The sequence below is a fragment of the Pinus tabuliformis genome, chromosome 4_2 (genome assembly GCF_031772625.1).
Source record: "Pinus tabuliformis cultivar Carrire ecotype Pingquan chromosome 4_2, CPIR1, whole genome shotgun sequence".
Lineage (NCBI taxonomy): Eukaryota > Viridiplantae > Streptophyta > Pinopsida > Pinales > Pinaceae > Pinus > Pinus tabuliformis.
Genome location: NC_142304.1, coordinates 517788984 through 517810471, shown reverse-complemented (window position 1 = coordinate 517810471; position 21488 = coordinate 517788984). Strand labels below are relative to the sequence as shown.

Genomic DNA, 21488 nt, shown 5'->3' with positions numbered 1-21488 from the left:
TTTAATATAATTTAATTAATTTTAATTTTTTTTAAATTAAGTTTTAACAAGTTTTAAGTTTTAATATAGTTTCCCTTTTTTTTTCATATATTTAAATTTGCATTTTTTATTTTTATTTTTGATGTTTTATAAAAAATTATTAGACAAAAAAATGTGGTGCCCCTTACGTCCCCCGTGCAAAGGAGTCGTGTTTCATCGCCAAAAAACGTTCCCCTAGAGTTTCCCCGAAAAGAGGATGTGGGGGAAACGTTTCCCCGTCCCTGGAGAGTGGGGGAGCGTTGGGGCGTGTCCCCCACTGTGGGGGACGCGTCCCCATGGAACACTGAAAATAAGGTTGAGATCTTTTGCATGTTTATATTGTCTATTATTCAGTTGCGGATTTTATATTTGGGACATTACAGTGGTATCAGAGCATGATTTTGGCCAAATGTGGGTTAAAATCAAAGTTGTCGTCTTCTTCCTAAAGGATAAAGGACCAAAGTTTGTGGGTTGATTTTCTTAATCTATTTGCCGAAGAATAATTGTTGCAAGTGATTTCCCAAAGTGTCAAAGAGAACATATTGGATGGAGTATATTGGTTTGCGGGGCCGAAATTAATGATCTTGCTGGGAAAAAATTATTTTACTACACCGAAATTATTTTGTTGGGCCAAATTTATTTTTCTGAATCGAGATTATTTTGTTGTGTTAAAATTATCTTGTCGTGCCAAATTTCTCTTGTCGAGCTGAATTTCTCTTGTTGGGTCGAATTATTTTGAAGCAGTTGAATTTATTGGTGAAGAGATTCTTCCTCATTATTATTAATAAATTTGGTTAGGTTTCTTGTTGTGGCATTTTTCAATAAAAATTGTGATTCACCGACTATCTAAATTTTTGTTCGAATTTATTAAAATTTCGGCAAAATTACTTCTGGACATTTTCTAAAGAAATTTCATTTGCTAGAGCCCAATTTATTTGCAGAAGCTAGATTTATCTATTGGGGCCAAGTTTATTTTCCAGAGCCCAGTTTATTTGCAAGACCCAATTTATTTATTGGGGTCGAGTTTAATCATCAATTCTTGAAGGCTGAATTAATCACTCCTAGAAAGAGGTTGGGATTATCATTTCAAAGGCTGAGCTGATTATTGTTGGGGTCAGACTTTTATGTGTTGAGGATCCACTAGTTGTTGGGTAATCTTGAGGAGAATATCAAGGTTCTTGATTTGATATATTGCTTGTATTCTTTTTTATCAGATTAATATTTCCCTTGAAGTTTATAATCTTGCTCTCAAAGTGTTCAAAGAAATGTTTCTCATAAACTATTTGACAAAATGCATCAAAGAAAATTTTAAATTTTGTTGGGACCAAGAAACTCGCACTAAATTGGGTCTTCCCAGAGCAACTGAAATCTGCCCAAAATATTTCTGGGTTTTATGAGAAGAGTTCGTGGTTAAAATTTCAGAATTTTTCAAGCAATATTTGTGCTGTAAATCAGCATTCCTTCAGCAGTTTGTTTTAATGGTAAACGGGGTAATTCACGCCACTTGGTGGGCTTGATCTTGGCATAGAGTTAAGCAAAACCATTTCTGGGTTTTTATGGTTTTGGTGTGGGGAGCTCCAGGTTAAATTTTCTGAGCCGCTTTGAGGCAAGAAACTTTGGTTCTTCATCAGTAGTAGCAACAGTATTTTCTGGGTAGTGCGTGCTACCTGTTTGGGCCATTTCCAGCTCTTGGGCCTACTTCATTTCACCTGGATTTTCATGCATGCAATGCGGTATCGAATTCATTTAAGCATTATAATTCTCTCAAGCATTTGCCTCTCATACTTATTTATGTTGCAAGTGTTTCCACTTTATCTGCGAAGTGTTTGACAAAAGTACTACTTACTCGTTTGTTAAAATTTCTCAAAGAAAGTTTTTAATATTTGCTAAGTTAGTGAGATAGTATGGTGAGTCTACATGAAGTGTTCATATTTGGAACACTATCTAATTGTTGAGTATTTCTTGAAGTGAGAGGTCGTTGTATTGAGTCAGCTACTATTATGTACTTATGTTGTTGTTGTCAGTGAAAGTCATGCATAAAATAGCTTGATGTACTTGTCATTCTTCAGCTAAAACATGGATCAAACCTTCATAAATTCCCTTTATAAATTAGCAACAGAAATCAACAGATCCCTTTCTAAGGGGATACTTACTTTGCTACAGCAAGAGCAACGATAGAAATAACATGAATTAGTGCCCAAAATTTATGCACTTGGAACAGATTTTGGATGTATGCGGGTTACAACAAAAGTCGAGTTACAACAAAAGCCCTTCTCAAACTAGAACTTGCTTCACTCTCCAAAGTGCATCAGTCAGATGGGAAGAGCTTGATATGGTCTCTAAAACCAACTATGCTTGCTCTCATACAACACAAGTGTGAAAATTCGGTGACCAGAATCCTATTGCAGCAACTGAAAATAATTCTCCTAATTGTTAAATTAATATTTAACAATTTATTTATTGTGTGCTACAACAAACACTGAATCAATCACACTGCAACCTACATAAATAAACTACGAAAGAAATATTAGCACACACACATAAAATAACACAGTTATTTTTTTACCAATGTCCCTAGAACAACCCAACTCAGGAAAATCTGTGTAGCAGCTGAGGATTTTATTATTATGCAACATTGAAATAATTTGAGTTCAATTGGATGCCAAAATTGGAAATCCTACAATGAAATACTGGCAAGAAAATCTAGTGAGGAGAAATTACTCACTCCACAAGCAAATCTCAGCACTTGCCTCTGCGCAGTCACTGCGTCACCCAAGCGCAATTGCTGCTACTCTCAGCTTGGAACAAATTCTCTTCAAGCTGTCTGACCAACTGTTGCCTGGGAAAACGTCTCTCCTGGCCTCTAGAACCTCTACCTAGCTTCTGGCACTCAAATTCTGCTTCTCCCCAGCAAATCGACTATGCCTCTAGAGACTACTATGCTACTCTGCGTCAACCTCATTGTGGATTCTCTACCTCTCTGCAAATGCACTCACCGGATCAGGTAATCTTCCTCCAGCGTCACTGTCCCTGCCCCTCTCTCACTGCTTCGATTTCTCTGGCTCTCTCTTTGACAACTGAATGCTGCTACTTAGGAAATTGATCTGCTCATGAAATCGAACTGCACAAGTGATTTCTCCAAGCCCCATCGACTTCTTCTTATAATCCTTTGTTGGGACTTCAACGACCAAAATTAGATCTTAATCGATGGCTAGGATTAACTTGAAGTCGATCTCAGTGAGTTTCTAGAACGTTCACACCATAACTTAATTAATTTTGATTAATTAGTCATATTCCCTAAGTTTAGACTTAGGAAATATTTAAAAACTGACTAATAATCTAATTAAGTCATTTCTTGGTGGAATTTCAATTTCCGAGTTTTGGAGATCTCATGTATTCTAGCCTCTCCACAAAATTTCGTGGCTAGAAAACATCCGATGCTTCAAAAACTAACACTCCCTCTTTGCGAGGAATGTGTTCTAGTGTTGCTTCCTTCTGTAGCAACACCCTTTCTCTGCATCATCTCTTGTTACGTTGCTGAGTCTCGCTGTTTTTTCCCACCAACCACTAAGCAACTCTGATATCTGCTACATCTATGATGCTACTGACCCTGCCATACTGATGCCAACACTGCAACTCCCTCTCATCTGTTGTTGCTGCAACTGCAACAATTGCAACTGAGAAGCATCATAAATACTGAATCAACTGTGATCTGTATGATGCATCTGTCTCTCGAGTCTTTGATTGTTGCTAGTATCTACGTTGTCACTGAGGCATCTGCACTGCTGCTGACTCTACATCGTGCCACTCTGCACTGCTGCCAACTTTTCACTGTGTTGCCCAGTATCTGACTGCAACTAGACTCTGCATCTGCCACTCTAGCATCTCACTACATCTTCTACCACTGATCTATCTTGCTACAAAATATTGTGGGCCCCCATAGCAAGGTATTGATGCAAGAGGTGGACCCCAAGAATCCTGCCCATCTGTAGCACTTTGGGGCTACAGCACCAAGTCACCCCATTTCACTCCTGGGAGTATGTCAACAAACATGGTTAAGTCTTCCTCCAACCTGGAGGAAAGCCTATCGATCTCGGATGATTGGTCTTGCTTCTCCTACTTGTCCTTCTTCCTGAGAGGACACAGGGTGTTGGAGTGACTAAGCTCACCACATCTGAAGCACTTGACCTTTGACAGGTCCTTCTTCTTTCCCCACTCCCCCTGTCCCTGACTAGTTCCCTTTGATGCAAGGGCCACATTCTCCTCCTCCTTCACCTGCTTCGACCCGCTACTGCTGCCACTAATGGAGCTCTTAACTAAGTCTCGTCTCAACTCCTCCTGCTGCAAATCGGCCCACATCCTGTCCCACCTTGGCAAGGTTTCTCTACCCAAAATGCTTTGGACGAATACCTGTCACTCCTCAGAGATAATATTGAGTGCCAATTGCACTAGCTTTGTGGCTTGAGGCATTGCTCCAATAGTTGATAACTGATCCCGAATCTCCTGAATCCTGGTGAGGAAGGGGTCTATGCGTTCCCCTTTCTGCATCCTCGTGCATCTCAGCTTCTCCTCCAAATACATCTTCCGCTGCTCGGAAGTGCCTTGGTATAGCGTGGAAAGTGTATCCCACATCTCCTTGGTTGTTCCCTGGCCCGCTATGTGTGATACACTATGATCTCAAACACTGTCAAGAATCAAAATCTTTGCCCTCGCCATCTCCTTTTGGTATTCCTTGAATTGATCAGCATCCGTGGGGATAGCTACCACTACATCAATATATGGCTTTAGACCATATTCATCCAGAAGGAAGGACATCCTTGTCTTCCCGATGACATAGTTGGAAGCACCGTCCAACCTGTCTTGATCTCGTAGTCCGGCAATGGCCATCTCAGATGATGTCGAAAATCTCCTCTTCCCTTCTGCTTAGCTGTTGTTAGGCTATTCACACTCCCCTTTGGAGTGAGAAAAACTTCTAACGACTACTGATCTGCAAGGGAATTCGAACTTCTTGAGACTAGAAGTTCCCTGAGGAAAATTTTCCCTCAGCGTGTGCTCTTCTTCCTCTCGATGCTAGTTCTGCTCTAGCACAATGTTGCGTCCAGCTAGAGATCTTCTCTGCAAAAAATAGCCTAGTCCCTCTACCTCTGGAAACGCTCGATCTGGAGAGATCGAATTTTTTTGTCCCTCTTGGGAAAATCGATTCTCCTCAAGAATTCGACCTCTTGGCCAAGGTAACTACGCTACCTCTGGGATTTCGAACCAGTTCCCTCAATGAACAGCAAAACTCCCTCTTCGCTACTAAGTACTCTGGTTGATCATCTGTGCTTTGATACCATGTGAAAATTTGGTGACCAGAATCCTATTGCACCAACTGGAAATAATTCTCCTAATTGTTAAATTAACTTTTAACAATTTATTCACTGTGTGCTACAACAAAAACTGAATCAATCACATTGCAACCTACACAAATAAACTACTGAAGAAATAAACACTAGAAGAAATATTGGCACACACACATAAAATATTACAGTTATTTTTGGACCAATGTCCTTTGAAAAACCCAACTCGGTAAAACCGATGCAACAGTTGAGGGTTTTATTACTATGCAAGAGTGAAATAATCTGAGTACAACTTGATGCCGAAATTGGCAATCCTACAGAGAAACACTGGCAAGAAAATCTAGTGAGGAGAAATTGCCAACTCCACAGGCAAATCCCGGCACTAACCTCAACTCAAATTGAGCCGTCCAAACTGCCTCTACACAGTCACCCTAGCACACTTGTTGCTGCTATCAGCTTGGAACAACTTCTCCTCAAGCCTTCTGACCAACTGTTGTCTTGGAAAACGTCTCTCTTGGCCTCTGGAAATTCTGCCCCGCTTTTGGCACTGAAATTCTACTGCTCCCAAGCAAATTGACGTTGCCTCTAGAGGCTACTGCACTGCTCTGCGTTAAACTCACTGTGGCTTCTCTGCGTCTCTGCAAATGCACTCACCAGATCAGGAAATCTTGCTCCGACTTCACTGTCCCTGCCCCTCTCAGTCTTCGATTTCTCTGGCTCTCTCTCCAACGACTAAATGTTGCTACTCGGGAAATTGATCTGCTCATGAAATCAAACTGCACAAGTGATTTCTCCAAGCTCCATCGACTTCTTCTTATAATCCTCTATTGAGACTTCAACGACCAAGATTAGATCTTTCGATGGCTAGGATTAACTTGAAGTCGATCTGTATGAGTTTCTAGAATATTCACACCATAACTTAATTAATTTTGATTAATTAGTCATATTCCCTAAGTTTAGACTTAGGAAATATTTAGAAACTGACTAATAATCTAATTAAGTCATTTTTTGTTGGAATTTCTAGAAACAATTTCTGGGTTTTGGAGATCTCATATATTCTAGACTCTCCACAAAATTTCGTGGCTAGAACACATCCGATGCTACAAAAACTAACAAGTTTTTGGAGCATCCTTGTGTAGGCGTAAAACTTCTAGTTGCTTCTTGTCTCAGTTGTATCATGATGTTGACTGCACCTAAACATCCTTACAATGATGATATAATGAGGAGAGTCTTCAGATTGATAGTGCAGATTTTTCAGGATTTGGATAACTGTGAGAGTCATACCTTTGGGAAGAAGCTTGAGATTCTAGAAGCCATGGCCTTGGTTAGATCTTATGACCTCATGTTTGAGTTGGAGTGTGACGACTTGATCCTGTAGATGTTCCAATGCTTCTTCAGCATTAGGAAACATCATCTTCACACAATCATAACACACATGCAATCCATTTTGTCCTCATGTATGGGAGGCTATGATGCCATTAGGAAGAGGTTGCAGTCTAGATTATTGGCCATTTGGAGGAGAGAACAATTGGTCTCACTTGTTGCTTATGAACTAGTTGAAAGGTTGATTAAGCAAAACATTGGTCTATTCAGGAGACGATTGACCTAGGAGGAGTTGCAGAGGATTGGTTGTGATCAACAATGCAACAAAAATGAGCTGAGGAGGAAGGGTCTTTACTTCATCTACAAGGAACCTTAGGGACCTGACCACTCATGCTTGAGTGATGCGGAGGAGATGAAAGGGGTAGAGCAGGAGGAGATTCTTTCTGACTTCCATGGTGAGTATTTTTCTTTGGATGAGTCTGTGATTTCATATGAGGATGCCTCTGAGGAGCTTGAGCATTCATGTGTAGTTGTTGATAGCAGACCAGATTTATATTCCAGTGTGTATGGTGAGTAGTCAGTGGACAATATAGGAGACATTTAGGGTGATGAGTCACTAGTGACAATTCAACATGAGCAACATATGGTGGAGCATGAGTCAGCTGATGAGGATGATATGCACGTATGCATGATGAGTCTTTTGTGGAGAAACAATTTTAGGTTCATGTTGAGCCCATAATAGAGGAGGATGAGCAACCTTCTTTTGGACCAACCATTGATGAGGAGCAGATAGATGCACAAACAACGAATAGGGTTGTACAATTTGCAGACACTTGTCATTAGGTGGTGTTGGGGCCTGACATAATAGATTTGCAGGAGGTTGGTAGACTAGAGGAGCTTGGAGTTTCCAGTCAGATGAGGGAGGATCTTTTTGAGATGGTGGTGCATCCATCTTTGAGCCTGTTACCCACCATTTTGTGGGTGATATCCCTAGGAGGAAAAAAATATACCTGATGGTCCTCAGTTGGCAGCCAGCAACCCCTTGCAGCGGTTAGGGTCCTATAATTTTATAGGATCGTTTAGCTGATGATTATTATATTTCGAATGTTGTAAATTATTTCCAAAAAAGGTCAAAACCTTGAGAAAATCAAAAAATATGCTTGCAAGTTGAAACGCAGCATTAGAGAATAATTAAGTGTGTTTAGATTAAATTAATCACATCATTTAAATGTGATTAAATAAATTGTAATAAGGCCTTGGTACCATAGCTTTGATTTTATTGTAAAATTGTTCACGACAAAGGAGATTTGTCGCCTATGGTTAAAAGAGTGGTAGTTATGCGCTGAGGGATTCTCCTACCTTTCAGATCAACAGCGCATATTCGTTTTCGGCCCCCCCTCTCCATCCTAGCTTTATCGCTAGAGGGGGGTCCGAAAAGGCGGTATTCCCCACCGGGTCCCACGACCACGTGGCCTGCTCTCTACATTTCACACCCCCCCAAGCCTAAACCACTAACCGCACCCTACCCCTTCTGAAACCACTTTCCCCTCACTTTTTTACCGCTGTCCCTACCTAATCACCTTCTCGCCAACCATGTACCTCCATATTATCCCTCACCTCCATGTCATCGCTTGCCTCCACGTCATACATTTGTTTCATGGCCAAGTAAAACTATGTTTTTCCCTATACAGCACAGTACTTTCAAACATGGTTTACAAACAACTGAGAACGTTTTTTCAAATACTAAAAGAGGTTTTCGTTGCTAACACCCTCTTGTACAAAAACCTCTCTCAGTTTTCTAACAGTTGTTATGGTTTGGGAGATGCTAATAAATTCTTTTAAGGCATATTTTCCAGAATTTTCCTGTTTCAGTCACCTTTTTGCAGAGAATATTGTGGATAATCAAAGATGAATCTTAGGAAACTTGACGAGGTTTCGGTTCCTAATATGCCAAGATACAAAAGCCTATCTCACTTTTCACATAGCTATCAAGGATTGGGAGATTCACTCTCATCATTTTAGCCTATTTTTTCCGACTGCACAATGTCTTGTTTTAGTCACCTTTTTGCAGAGCATATTGTGGATAATCAGAAATGAATTTTGGTAAATTGGAGGTTTTTGTTCCTCAGATGCTAAGCTACAAAAACCTCTCTCAGTTTTCGAACAACTAGCTCAGATTGATATCTTCAAAGGTATGACTGGACCCTATTTTTCAGAATTTCGGGAGGAAAAAGCTCAAAGACAGTTAGTGACTTGGAGGCCACCTCATCAAATAAGAGTTGCTATCAAATTTGAATTGCTCTTCTTTGTCACCAGCAATCCACAAAGATAGTGCCAAGTAGATTCATTAGTTTTGAATGTCCTATATTTTAGTTCTATTTGTGTAATACAGTTTGAGATATTTGTAACAAATCTTGATATTTTTTCAAGATATATTAGTTTAGAATTTTTATAAATACTTCATCATTTGAAGTAAGAGATGTTGATTGTTGAATATAATTTCCTCTGCAAATTGTAATTTTCCAATTGCTGGAAGCATCAATAATACAAGGACATTCTTCATAGGGTTCATGTGGTGTACGAAATGGTGATGTTTTTCTTCAGTTTATGTGTTTAATCATTGTCTCCTTTCTCTGTCATTTCTGAAAAGCTTAATTTCATAACAGAAACTGTGACGAATAGGATATGTTATATAAAACACCCAATTCTGGCTGTTAGTTATTTATATGTTTTCTGCTGAAGTCAAATTAAGGAATCCTTCATTGCTCCTTAGTTTCTACTGAATCTTACATTTCCTCTGTTTCATAATCCATTTAAAATTCTGAAAGATCCAACTAGTGCAACCTAGCTTGCCCTGTGAAACTCTTTCAAAATTTGATGCAACTCCAGTTAATCTTTAGACTCCATAACCCACTGGAATTATAACAGTTTAATCAACCAAGCAATCCAATCAAAAACAATCAGTACAGTAATAACTAGCCTAAAAATCACATCAAACATAGCTAAATTTTACAGAGAGATCCCTCTCTGACGCTGGCAGAGCTAGATCCCAGCGTCCAAAGTGGTTTTAATGTTGTCCTATGTGTTTACTCCCTCAACCTCAAAAATACAGAACGACAACAGCAACCACCAACTAGCTCATTGTGCCATTTCTCCACCACCTAAGCCAGCCATGTGGTCCCTCACCCATATGTCATGATCATATGTTTGAAGGTAGGCCTCCCAAACCTAAAGGTATGCCTTGTCATTTGGTGATTGAGTATTTTAGTTTACTTATCATGGAATCTCTTGGGCATGGATTAATGGGGGGATTCGATGGAAAGAGTGGACTAGGTCTGTGCTCTTGTCCCCTAGGTCTCTTTGATGATATCCTTGGACCCTAGTCTCACGGGATCTCTTTTAATGACCTTTGGGCTTTAGTGACGGTAGTACATGGGAAACCCTGATTTTGGTTGTGTGGTCTCGCTTTTCGATCCACATATATCACCCCTCTTCCGCTCATTATAATCCCATTCATCTCTCCTCCCACCTGGGTCCACATTCTTCCACTGGGTCTGTTGGGCAACAGATCCCCCGCGTAACGATTTTGGGGCTCGAAACCAACATTTTTGGGTATTGTATTGTAAAAGCTCAGCGAAGTGCGCAGAGCGCGAATTATAATGGGTCAAGTCTAAGGGTAGTCCGCCACAAAATATTATAAATTAATCTAGAATGTGTCGGCCTGCCCATGGTCCGCAGACCATGGGAATGTATAAATAAGAGCAAGGCTCTAAGTGTTAAAAGGCAACTTTTTGGTAATAGAAGTAATATGGGCGTCTGAAGAGATAGTAGATCTAGGTCTGTAAGTACAAGTTTGGGTTGTAATAGGAGATAGAGACTCTGCAGCTGTGTGCGCGGAGGCTTGATAGCAGCTGTGTGCACGGACCCCTGCAGCTGTGTGCGTAGGGCAGGAAGTGGATTGTAACCGAATAAAGGCATTAATAAAGATAAGTTGATTTTGAAATATCATGTATCTATTCTAGATTCTGGTTTATGCATCTGTTCCTAATTTATGATTATGCACATGTTTGTTTATGTTAAATAATAACTGAAAGAGTTGTACCTTCGTAAGTAACAAAAGATCTATAATAATATTAAGCACAGAAAAGGGTAAATTGCATTCGCACTTGACTAAGGTAGTTTCTCCGAGAAGACAGTTGTGCGAAAGCAACGCAGTGCGTAGGATCGCACCGTGCAAACCTAGACCACATCAAGACATCCCTAGGGTGTGGAAACCTGGTTCCAGCACCCTCCCATACTACCTCGGGTGAGACTTCAGTCTGCGCTCCGCGGATTGTTGCCGAAAGGGCCAGTAGTGTCGGGATTTGTTTGGCTAAACATCTCTGAACCTAAGTCAGGCCCCATTAAGCCAACAGGGTCCACACAGGGTCAGCCACCCCCTCCCCTTTGCCCACACCTTGGGTCGAGCCCGAAACGATGCCCGAAGGTTGATGCAAAAGAAAAGAAAATAAAAAGCATAATTGGCCACATTCAACAGGAAATTGTACCACAAAATGCAAAAGATGGTTGGGACAAACACATTTAACACGTGGGCAAAAGCCAATACATGAGCTCTACCCCCTTCGATGGCCATCACCCTGGTTCCTATAGGCCCTATATGAGCCTCCTCTATCATTTAAGAACCCATGATCGTCCCAACCCCTGGTGGGCGATTAACTTCCCCACCTTAAAGGGGGTATCCGCTGTTATACTTTACATATCATGCTCTCATTCCCTTGAGAGTTCCGAGCAGTTAACCGAATAAAAATCATAGAAGGCAAAAGGCATATGAAGAAGAGTGGAAAAATCAAGGTCGGGGTAACTCATGTACCACGATTCTCCCTCCTACATATCATTTACCCAAGTATGAGCTTCCCGTTCATTAGCTACCCTTGTACCATGGCATGTGACTCAGGCTTTCCCTTTCATCCCCTACTTTGTTCCATCACTTTATCACATGCCACCACCCTTTGAAGGATGTACCATGGACATACCACCCCCTTTAGAAGAAGAAACCACCTAATCGGGTGCTTGGTTAACCCCCCTTTGAGCTTGGAGACATTTGCACATGGTAAAGCCAACTATGGAAGGGCATCCCATTATGAAGTGCCCACCTGTTTTCCATGACTTGTAAACTCTTTTATTTGATTTCTTTAATGACTTGGTGTACTGGAGGGCAAGGGGATGCATTAGATCTTATGCAGGATTACAGATAGTCTCCATTTTGGGTTTGGTCTCGCTATACAAGGTCCTAAATCTCCAAAGGGTTACATTGGCACATGTAGGTTGTGTGTAGAGAGACATGGGCCTCCATAGCAGCAAATAACATTCCATGGACCCTCAGAGTCATTCAAAGATTGCTCGTGGTTCACCTATTGGACAAGGAAGATGCACCTGGTTCACCATGCCCAACCAGCTCCACAATTGCACCATACACTTGGCTGATGGTCCAAGATCTATATGATGTTGGGGCATCACTTATATCATCATTCTAGCCCTTGCAGATGGTCTAAAGAAATCTTTGATCCGTTTGGAGATCCATGAGGACATTTTTGTGCTCCCACATCCATTTGGGAGCATCAAAGGTTTATTACTTGGGGAACAAGGGGCCAACCCCTTGTCCACTATTTTTGGAGTCCTATGTCACATTATGACACATATGGACTTCATTAGGCCTCCTTTAAGGCCCAACAACACGTGTTATTGATCATCTGACCTTCTTGAGAGGCTTACTCCTTTGTTATTGAGCTAGTTTGGTGGGATTGTCACCAAAAGATTTTGTTATTTTGCACATTATTTTATTTAAGGGGCTAAATTAGGCCAAAATAAGCTAAATCGAATTCATTAGACATTGTAAAAATAGATGATGAGTTGATTCATTCTCTCATCATCACTTGGATTGATCATATTCTCTGAGGAGATTTTCGCTATTCTCTTTGAAGGATGAAATTGGATGGGTCGATGAATTTTGATGTTTGGATATCTTCATTTTTGTCTTGGAGCTTCTATATTGGTATATGATGATGATTGGATATAATTGTTCTCACATGTAAGTGTTCTTCTAATGCTATTTTGTCATTCTTTTCTATTTCACATAAATGATGCTGGGATTTTCGCTATACTAGGCCGAAATTTTGTCGTTTTTCTTGGATGAAAGGGTATAAATTTGTCTTTTATTAGCGTTGCATCATGTTATGGGCCATGTTTGAATAAGTGAATGTTCCTAGAGATATTTCATTGAAATTTATCTTGACAAGTCATCACATATTGCACATTGAAGTATAAATACCTTGAAGTAGTTTTCCTCATGCCCTAATTGTCATGCGAAATTGTTCTAGAGGCCTCCTTGACTGAATGAAACCATCCTAATCATTGGAATCTTCTTGACTCCATTTCTCCCAAAAGAATAGGCACTGGTCTTCCATAGGTGATCACCACAAATCATATTATTCTCACCTTTTTCTCTTTCTTTCTAGGTCTAGCCTGCATATGTCACCTAGGGCATCAATTACCTCACAAACTAGCCATCCAAACACTTCGATTTTTGGTCTACTACTGAGCTAGAGCTTACTCTAGAGGCCCTCCAAATTTGAAGCAAATCTAACGGTGTGATCTCGAGATATTGCAAGCCCGAGCTTGAGGACGATTTCCTGCCCTAGGTTTCCCTTGGCTAGTGACCTCATTTGGATCATTGCATTCTATTCCAAGAAGATTTGTCCATTGATCCTCTTCTCTTCCACAATTAGGTCAAGCCCCTCCTTGGGTGACCTCTCCCTATTACTTGACCTAGTTGTGGGTCCACATGGTCCCGTGTGGTCCCGTAACTTTTGGAAGGTAATTCTACAAAGACCATTTGGAAACCATGTTTTCATAAGGGTTTTTAGGACTAGGTCCCTACTTAAGAAGGCTCATTCCCAAAACCTAGTTGCTAAGACCCTCTTGGCCCTTCTTAAGGAGCCTTTCATCTTGCCTCTTGGGCAAGCAAGCCATATATTGAGCCTCTTGTGAATATGCCTCTTTAGGAATCACTCTTTTCCCTTTATTGACCCATTTATCTAGGTGATTCCCTTCATACTGGGTCTCCTACCATCGGTGAAAGTCCGTAAAGAGTAGGGAGGTTTAGTTGAGGTGACAATGGGCTATTTCTCCATTGTTGCCCTTGACCTAGTAGTTGCCCCTCTAGGATCCCATTTTAGGACCCCTGCTAGTTTGAGTAGTAACAGGTCCCACCCACTAATGAGGTGCAGGTAGATGGATACGTAGTTGGCAAAGCTGCAGTACTCTCAGGGAGAAACCCTCTCCAAGAGCACATAGACAGGGCTTGCAGCATAACTTGCCCACTTTTGCCCATTATAGGGAGAGGAGCAAGATTTCTTGGGCAGATCTTATTTTTGGAGCGGACAGAGCAGCGTGATTTGGGCATGGTGCAGTATAGGCAACTTGTTCCATATACATGTTCCTACACATCCAATCCTTCCCATACGATGGATTGGCAAGAGATCATGAGTTGGTATCCTATTGATGAAGTGTCATTCTTAGTCAGGAGTGTAGTACAACAGGGAGCCTTGGAGATAGGGAGTACTACATGCCCCAGTTGGCAACAGAGCATAGGTTGGTCGTCCATCAACATTCCATCACTGGATCAACATAGTGGGGTTGACCTTGGTCTATGCCAAGGGTTGGACTAGAGAGAGGTGATGAGTTGGCATTCTACTAGTGGAGTAGCATCTATGGTCAGAGATAGAGCACAGTCAGAGCCATGGGACTTGGGCAATGATTGGCCATGGTGGCATTGGATCCAGGTGGATCTATTGGTAGTAGGTTGAGTCAGAGATGGGCTTGGGATCCAAGTATTGAGAGATCCAGTTATGTTTGGATTGCTCGGAGGCATGATGTGGACTAGTGGTTCATACGGGATCCTGGTATTAGTTGGCAGATGCCTCTATAATGGACAAGTGCGGATTGCTTGAGGGCAATCAATCTTGGGGCAAGAGGATTTGTCATGTCCCCATTTTTATTTTCCTTTATAGTATAGCCAAGATGTGTTTCCAAGGTATGTGATGGCCAAACCATAGGAGCAGGATTACATCATCAAGGGCCCCGAGGGAATTTAGCGGAGTTTTTATGGGATATGATGGCATTCGCTTGGCATATTCCATCATCCGCACAACTTGCCTTTTGTTCTGTTGCATTCCGACAACTTTCAAAAAATAGCATTATTATGGGGCCTAACTTAATTAATTATGCTCAGGTGGCATTCCAGGAAGATTATTTCATGGAACACCTCAGTGTAATAGCTCGTTGGAACCAGAATGAGAAGATCTACAGAATGGGATGTTGAGAAGTTATTTCCAGAGGCAGGAGAGAGTATGGTGGGCGATTAACCATTTTCCTTAATTAAAAATTACTTTAATTAGGCATTTAATTAAGGAAAATTAATTAATTGGAGGAAAAGGCCCAAAAGTGACTTAAGTGAAATAAAATTAAAAAGTCACATAAGATAAAGTCAATTAGCACTGCACCTTTTTTTCCTATTCTACACACAAAGACCTTTCCAACGACGCAAGAGTCGTGTCAATCTAAGTTTGTATGTGAAAGTTATGCCACTCAGACATTGACCTTTATGTTTTCACAACCATAATTCGAGAGGATGCCACATTAGCCCCCATAATTCATGGAAAAGGGACTAGCCACGTGATTATGATGAAGAAGACTGTAGAAGAGTTTATATTGTAACTTTGGTTAAGAGTTGAAGTAGTCAAACCTTACCACTAGTAGGTTATCGGGTTGTGTTATAACCGGTTCACTAGGAGGAAAAGGAGTTTGATTCTTTCAAGTGAATTTGTTCCATACTTGAGCAAAAATAGCTAAGAGGGATAGGAGATAGAGCACACACAGAGGATTTGTGCATTGTAGTAGACCACATGCCATGGGCCATACTTCTTTGTACTCGTAGCCATATTTCCATTCAAAGAAAGAGAGTGGAGCGACCTCACCTTCCATATAGGTTTTTCTCCCAAAAGGGTTTTCCAGGTCATATCATGTGTCAAATGCGCTTGTGAGATTTTATTTCACCGTTCTCTACTTTCTGCATAATTATAATTTGCATGTATACAATATTAATAGTAATCTACAGATCTATAAATCTAAAGAGATAAAATTGTAATAGTGTAGATTTTGGATTTTTAAATGTAACTTTGTCAGATCTATTGTGACGAACTGTCCAGTGGAATATCCACGACAGTTTACGGATCAATAGTGCATCCCACCAGGGGTTAGGACATGCAACGGTTCCTTTTATGATATGATGGGGCAACAATGGCCCTAGCAACTAGGTGATGGCCATAATGATAAGGGGTAGGGCTCATGCTTGGCTTTTGCCCACATGCTAATGTTAATGTCCTGACCATCTTTTGCATTTTATAATTTTCTTTTTCCTTTGTTTCTTGCTTGTGGCCATGATATGCTTTTTACTTTTCTTTTAGTTGCATCAACATCCTGGGGCAAAGTTTCCATGCCCAACCCAGATATGTGGACAAGGGGAGAGGGTGTCTCGAAACCCAGTAGACCCATGGTCATGTGGACCTAGAGATGCGAGGTGGAGTACAAGCTTATAGTGTACGGAGGGAAGTGATAAGTATGGAATGGGAAAGCGAGACCATGCTATCTCAATCGAGGTTTCCCAATTAGTGCCCCTCCCAAAGCCATGAGCCATTAGGGGAGGTCCCACTGGTCTAGGATTGAAGATTAACTCCCCATTTAAGGTAAACAAACAAAACCACAGTCAAAGACCTTCCTTTTTTCAAGTCACCCAATAATCCATGCCAAATCATTAGAGAAATTTTGAGGTAAAAAATGGGCCTCAAAAGAAAAATGTACAACCAAAATCAACTTTATAAGAACTAATAGAATTGGATATGATGATGTCAACCATGGGGGATGATTCACCATTTTTGGAGTAAGAAGATAAAATGATAAAAAAAATGAAAAAATGAAAAAACTATTTTTTCAACTTATCTCCCTGCAGTTTTACGCAAATTTTGAACAGGAGCACTTGTTGGATGCGGAATTTAATTTTGCATCCAAGGAGTACTCGTGTTGAATACTTCGATGGAACCCACTACACGAAAAATGAGAAATACATAAAAAAAACATGATTGCAATCATATTTTTTCATGTATTTCTCATTTTTGTGTCGCGGGTTCCATTGAAAGTATTCAACATGGGTACTCCTTGGATGTGAAATTAAATTTTGCATACAATGAGTGCTCCCACTCGAAATTTGAGTAAAATCGTAGGAAGATAAGTTGAAAAAGTAGTTTTTTTTTTCCTTTTTCACTCCAAAATTTGATGAGGTAGTCTAATCTTATTTATTATTTCCACTTTATTTTATAATCTTCCTTAGGAGGCCAATTTTAGACACTCAATTGGAAAATGATGAGTCAAGGGAGGAATTGAAAACAAAAGATGAAGAAATAAAAGGTTGCATAAGAGTAATCAAGACCTTAATGATGTTAAGAACATGAAAAGGAGTCTACGAGAGTATATACTCTAAATCGAAGAATAAGGATAAAAATACTACCAGAAGAGTTGAAAAAATAGGTAAGAAGGTTGAAAAAACCCTAAATACGAATGAGTTAAATCTGAGATGCAATCCAAAATTGAAAAGGAAAGCAAGAATTTTATGGATGGAATCATGTTGCAGGTTTGCAGCATTAGGAGATGGAGGATAAGATTCAAGAAAGGCACCAAAAAATGAATGAGGAAGTTGGGCCCCAACTTGAGATGTACATGTCAATTATGATGCTATCATTTCAAAGTTGAGAATAATCAAAGATCAAGCAAATAGGATAGAGCATGCCATTATTACTGGAAGATGATTGATGATATGGGTGAGCAAAATGAAGGAAAACCATCAAAGTGGGAACCATATTAACACCATCATTATGAAGAAAGTTGGCAAGAAAGACAAGAAGATTGACATTGGAATTACCAAGGAAGGAGAGAGCAAAATTAGTGATATTCATTGGGAAAAGGCATCAAGGAACAATTGTGCGACCGGATATTATCAAAGACCAACTACAACAAATTGAATATGCTACAACAATGCAAGGAATGAAAGGAAATAAAGTTGTGAAGGATTGACACCAAAATGAATTGAATATGGATGGATGGATCATCAACAGTGGCAATGAGAGAACAGGAATATATGAAATTTTATTATTTGGTTTTATCACATGTAAAACCCTTAACCAGAAAGCTTTGAGGATAAAGCTTTTCAAAGGGGGTTACTCTGCAATGACCCTAATGGGCGTTTATATGTGGGAAATGTATATGTGAAGGTTATATATGTGGAGTGAGTGATATGTAAATGGCAGGTCAGCCATCTAGTGGGCTGTATGTGTGTGTGTGTGTATAGGTCAATATGACCATTATTGTATACATGGACATATGATTTGGTTATAAACTTATATGCATGTACCCTTTGTATTTGGAGGTGATTTTCTTAATTTATGAGTTAATGTGTAACTCATCTTTGTTATTACTTTGGGAGTTGTGCTCCAACTCATACTTGGTGTACATTGTATGTATTATGGTTTATCATGCTTATTTGATTAGTGGGATCATAAAAAGTTAGTAGCAATACAAAACAATAAACATGTATAAATGGCATAGAGTTTTCATACCATCACAAACATAGAACCTTCAGGTTTGGCTGGACAATAAAAAACATCGAGTTTTTGAATGCGATCATAGCATATATCAGCTGCATGGCTCAATAATTGCAGCGTCTGCTGATAAAAATCTTCCGGCGTTTTCTTTATGATTTGTGGAATTGCAGCCTGAAATGCCAAGTATCACACCGATTAAAATTCTTTGCATCAAGTATAATTTTTACATGCAGGGAAACATAAAAGTCCACTGCCAAGTATTAAAAAGTTACCATCTAATTTGGATAAGTACTAAATTTGTTTGCACAAATAGATTAGGAATTCCATAACAGTTTTCAGAACTATAATTAATTTTTGAAGCAGATCAAATCTGGTCTTGACTGAATTCTGTGCTAGAAAAATACAGTTTTTTATCCGAAACTTAAATCCAGCCGAGCTATGCCCCTTTAAGATTTTCCTAGAACCCAAATGACCTATCATTTGTGGAACTGCAGCTTGAAATGCCAAATATGATGGATTGATATTGTTTGAATTAAGTACAAATCACATGCAGCAACACAGAAATCCAGGGACAGGCAGAAAAACACTATTGAATTTGGATAAGCACCAAAACTGTTTTGACCAACAGATTAGAAAGCCTTCTTTTTTCTTAATTATAACTATTGAAGCTTGTTCCACTTTGGTCTTCCCTCAATCTCTCATAAAAATAAAATGCATTTTTTTTCCTGTAAGTCCTGTAGAACCATGTTAATATGAATCCCCTAAAACTTCAAATGGACTGCCATACCCATATAAAAACAGTATGGATTCAATTCAGCACAATAAACATATGTCGACCAACTATATCAGATGTCCAGAAATCCCAATGTAATAATCATGTCACGATGATGGGAGCTCAGTTATCATATGGGAAAAGGAATGTAAGAGATTTGATGAAGTACAACAGCAAAAATTTGCAAACACAATGATAACCACATAAACAACAGCAATGCAATATGATAGCCGACCCCATTCCACATGGGCAACCCCAAAGTGGCCAACTCTATGATATTCACTTTTATTATGATAGTTGCAAGATTGTGATTCTAAGCATAAGAATCAAGATAACTGCAACCAATGTTATCAGAACTGGACCAGTGATCAAACCGGTCAACCCCAAAACCAGGAACCAGACCAAAACCGGTAAAAAAAACTGCTCAACCAAACTGTACATAAATATATAAATTTTGAAACAAGAACATATATATTCATGTGCATTCATATGAATCCAAACCATTATACACAAATATGCAAATTATCTCATATATATAGCAAGGCTGCATGTAACCAAAATAGCACCAAGTGCAATACGTCTTTGAACCAAAAGTAGATCAACGAAGAGGCTCTCGATGGCCTCTAGAATCCAAAAAAAAATCACGCCACAAAAAACACCTACATATAATCAAAATCATTGTCTATATTGGGATCCTCATCATCAATATCATCCTTTAAGCATTCAAATAAGATAGAAAAAGATTAACTTGTCAAATCGAGATTTTGTTTGAATAATGTGTACAATTTTACTAGGTCATGATAGAGGAGTTCAACAATCAATGCCACTTGTTGCCCCTCATGTCAGCAAGGGTACATACACATTTTCACATTGCGTTTATCACCATTGTAAGCCTAAAGTCACACATCAAAAACCTTGCAACAATCATGTGAGTCAGTGTATTAAGTGTCCTTGACCTTATGATGGTCAACCATGGCCTGTCCTTTTGGGCTAAATCCTTGGTCTCTTTTGTTGATTGGAGTAGAGTAGCAAGGATTTTGCTTGCCTAGGTGCCAAGGCTAGCAGAGGGACCTACAAGATAGCCACTTCGCAGATTATTAATTTAATTAACTAATTCCTAATGTTGAACTTAGGAAAACTTAAAAAGGCCAAAGTCAACATATAATTAAATTTCATCCCTTTGTCATGAGTTAATCTCATCCATTGAAGATGGTGGTAGGCCCAGGTCAACTTATAAGAGGAAACAAGGCACAGAAGTGGATAGTTTGATCTAGCATAGTTTGTGTTTTAGCTTAGCAAAGAGGAGATTAGGGTTTCAATAGGCAGCAACAAGATCAACAACCAAGAGGTAGATAGAGGGTCGAACAACCTTTATCTAAGCCCAAAATTAATGTGGTCATATAGCACGCAAGAGTGCGCAGAGGGGCCATTCAACACATACAAGTGTGTAGAGAGGTCATACTGCATGGTCATACCACAACAGAAGTGCACAGGATGTATTTCTCGTGTCATTTGCAGAGGGATTTGATTTTGCTTAGGAGTTGTTCAAACGGTTTTTGTTGTAAAAGGGAAATGTTCCTTTACTATAAATTTCTGAAGATTATTTTTGCTTAAGCTAAAATAGAAACTTACTCAGTTTGTAGGTTTTCCTTAGAGTTGGGGTTTCCTAGGTATATACGGTGTTGCATGTGTTTGTCTTCAATTTTATTTGTTGAAAATGTAACTAGTATCAGTCTTCATAATTGTTGTTTGGGTCATGACATGATCTAATTCTTATGTACTTGTCAAAGAAAAGAAAAGAAAATTATTATTAAAATCAAAGAGAATTTATTTTAAGCATAGGTTTCATGCCCTATTTATTACGGTTATAGGTCAAACCACCCATTGAGTGCTTCTAGGGTTGTGTCATGATTCATTGTCCTTGTCATCATGTTCTAGACCCTTCTTGGGCTTCTTATGTCAAATATATTTGTATCAAAAAAGTGTCTAGTCCCTCCTCCACCAAGTCGGCTTCAACACCTATCAAGTTAGCCTCATGAAGATGATTCGACCACACAAAAGAGACTACATATAGACCAGCATTCGACCTATTGTGGCATCCAATCCAAGCAAGTTTGATCTGAAGTAAGATAGCAAGGAAGAAAGGTGAAGGTCTAGAAGAAACAAGGAGACAAAAGGGGAAGCCGAAATCTGAAGTTTGTCTCCATCTCCCTCACACATGCGAGTATTTTCTAGGGTTATTGCAGCTGTGATAAAGGCCGAGTTCAAGAGGTTGGATCTGTGATCTAGAGGAGAAAAAGAGAAAAAAAGACAAGGAAAGAAAGA

The 21488-nt window shown here is 39.6% G+C and overlaps 1 protein-coding gene across 1 annotated transcript in view; it reads right to left on the bottom strand.

Annotated features, from left to right (window-relative positions):
• LOC149170260 (aromatic amino acid aminotransferase 4-like) overlaps positions 1 to 21488 on the bottom strand; it is a 29005-nt gene that overhangs the window by 5307 nt on the left and 2210 nt on the right. The window contains exon 3 of the mRNA XM_089425491.1: positions 18407 to 18562. Within this exon, the coding sequence (XP_089281617.1) occupies positions 18407 to 18562 (156 nt within the window). The remainder of the gene's footprint in view (positions 1 to 18406; positions 18563 to 21488) is intronic.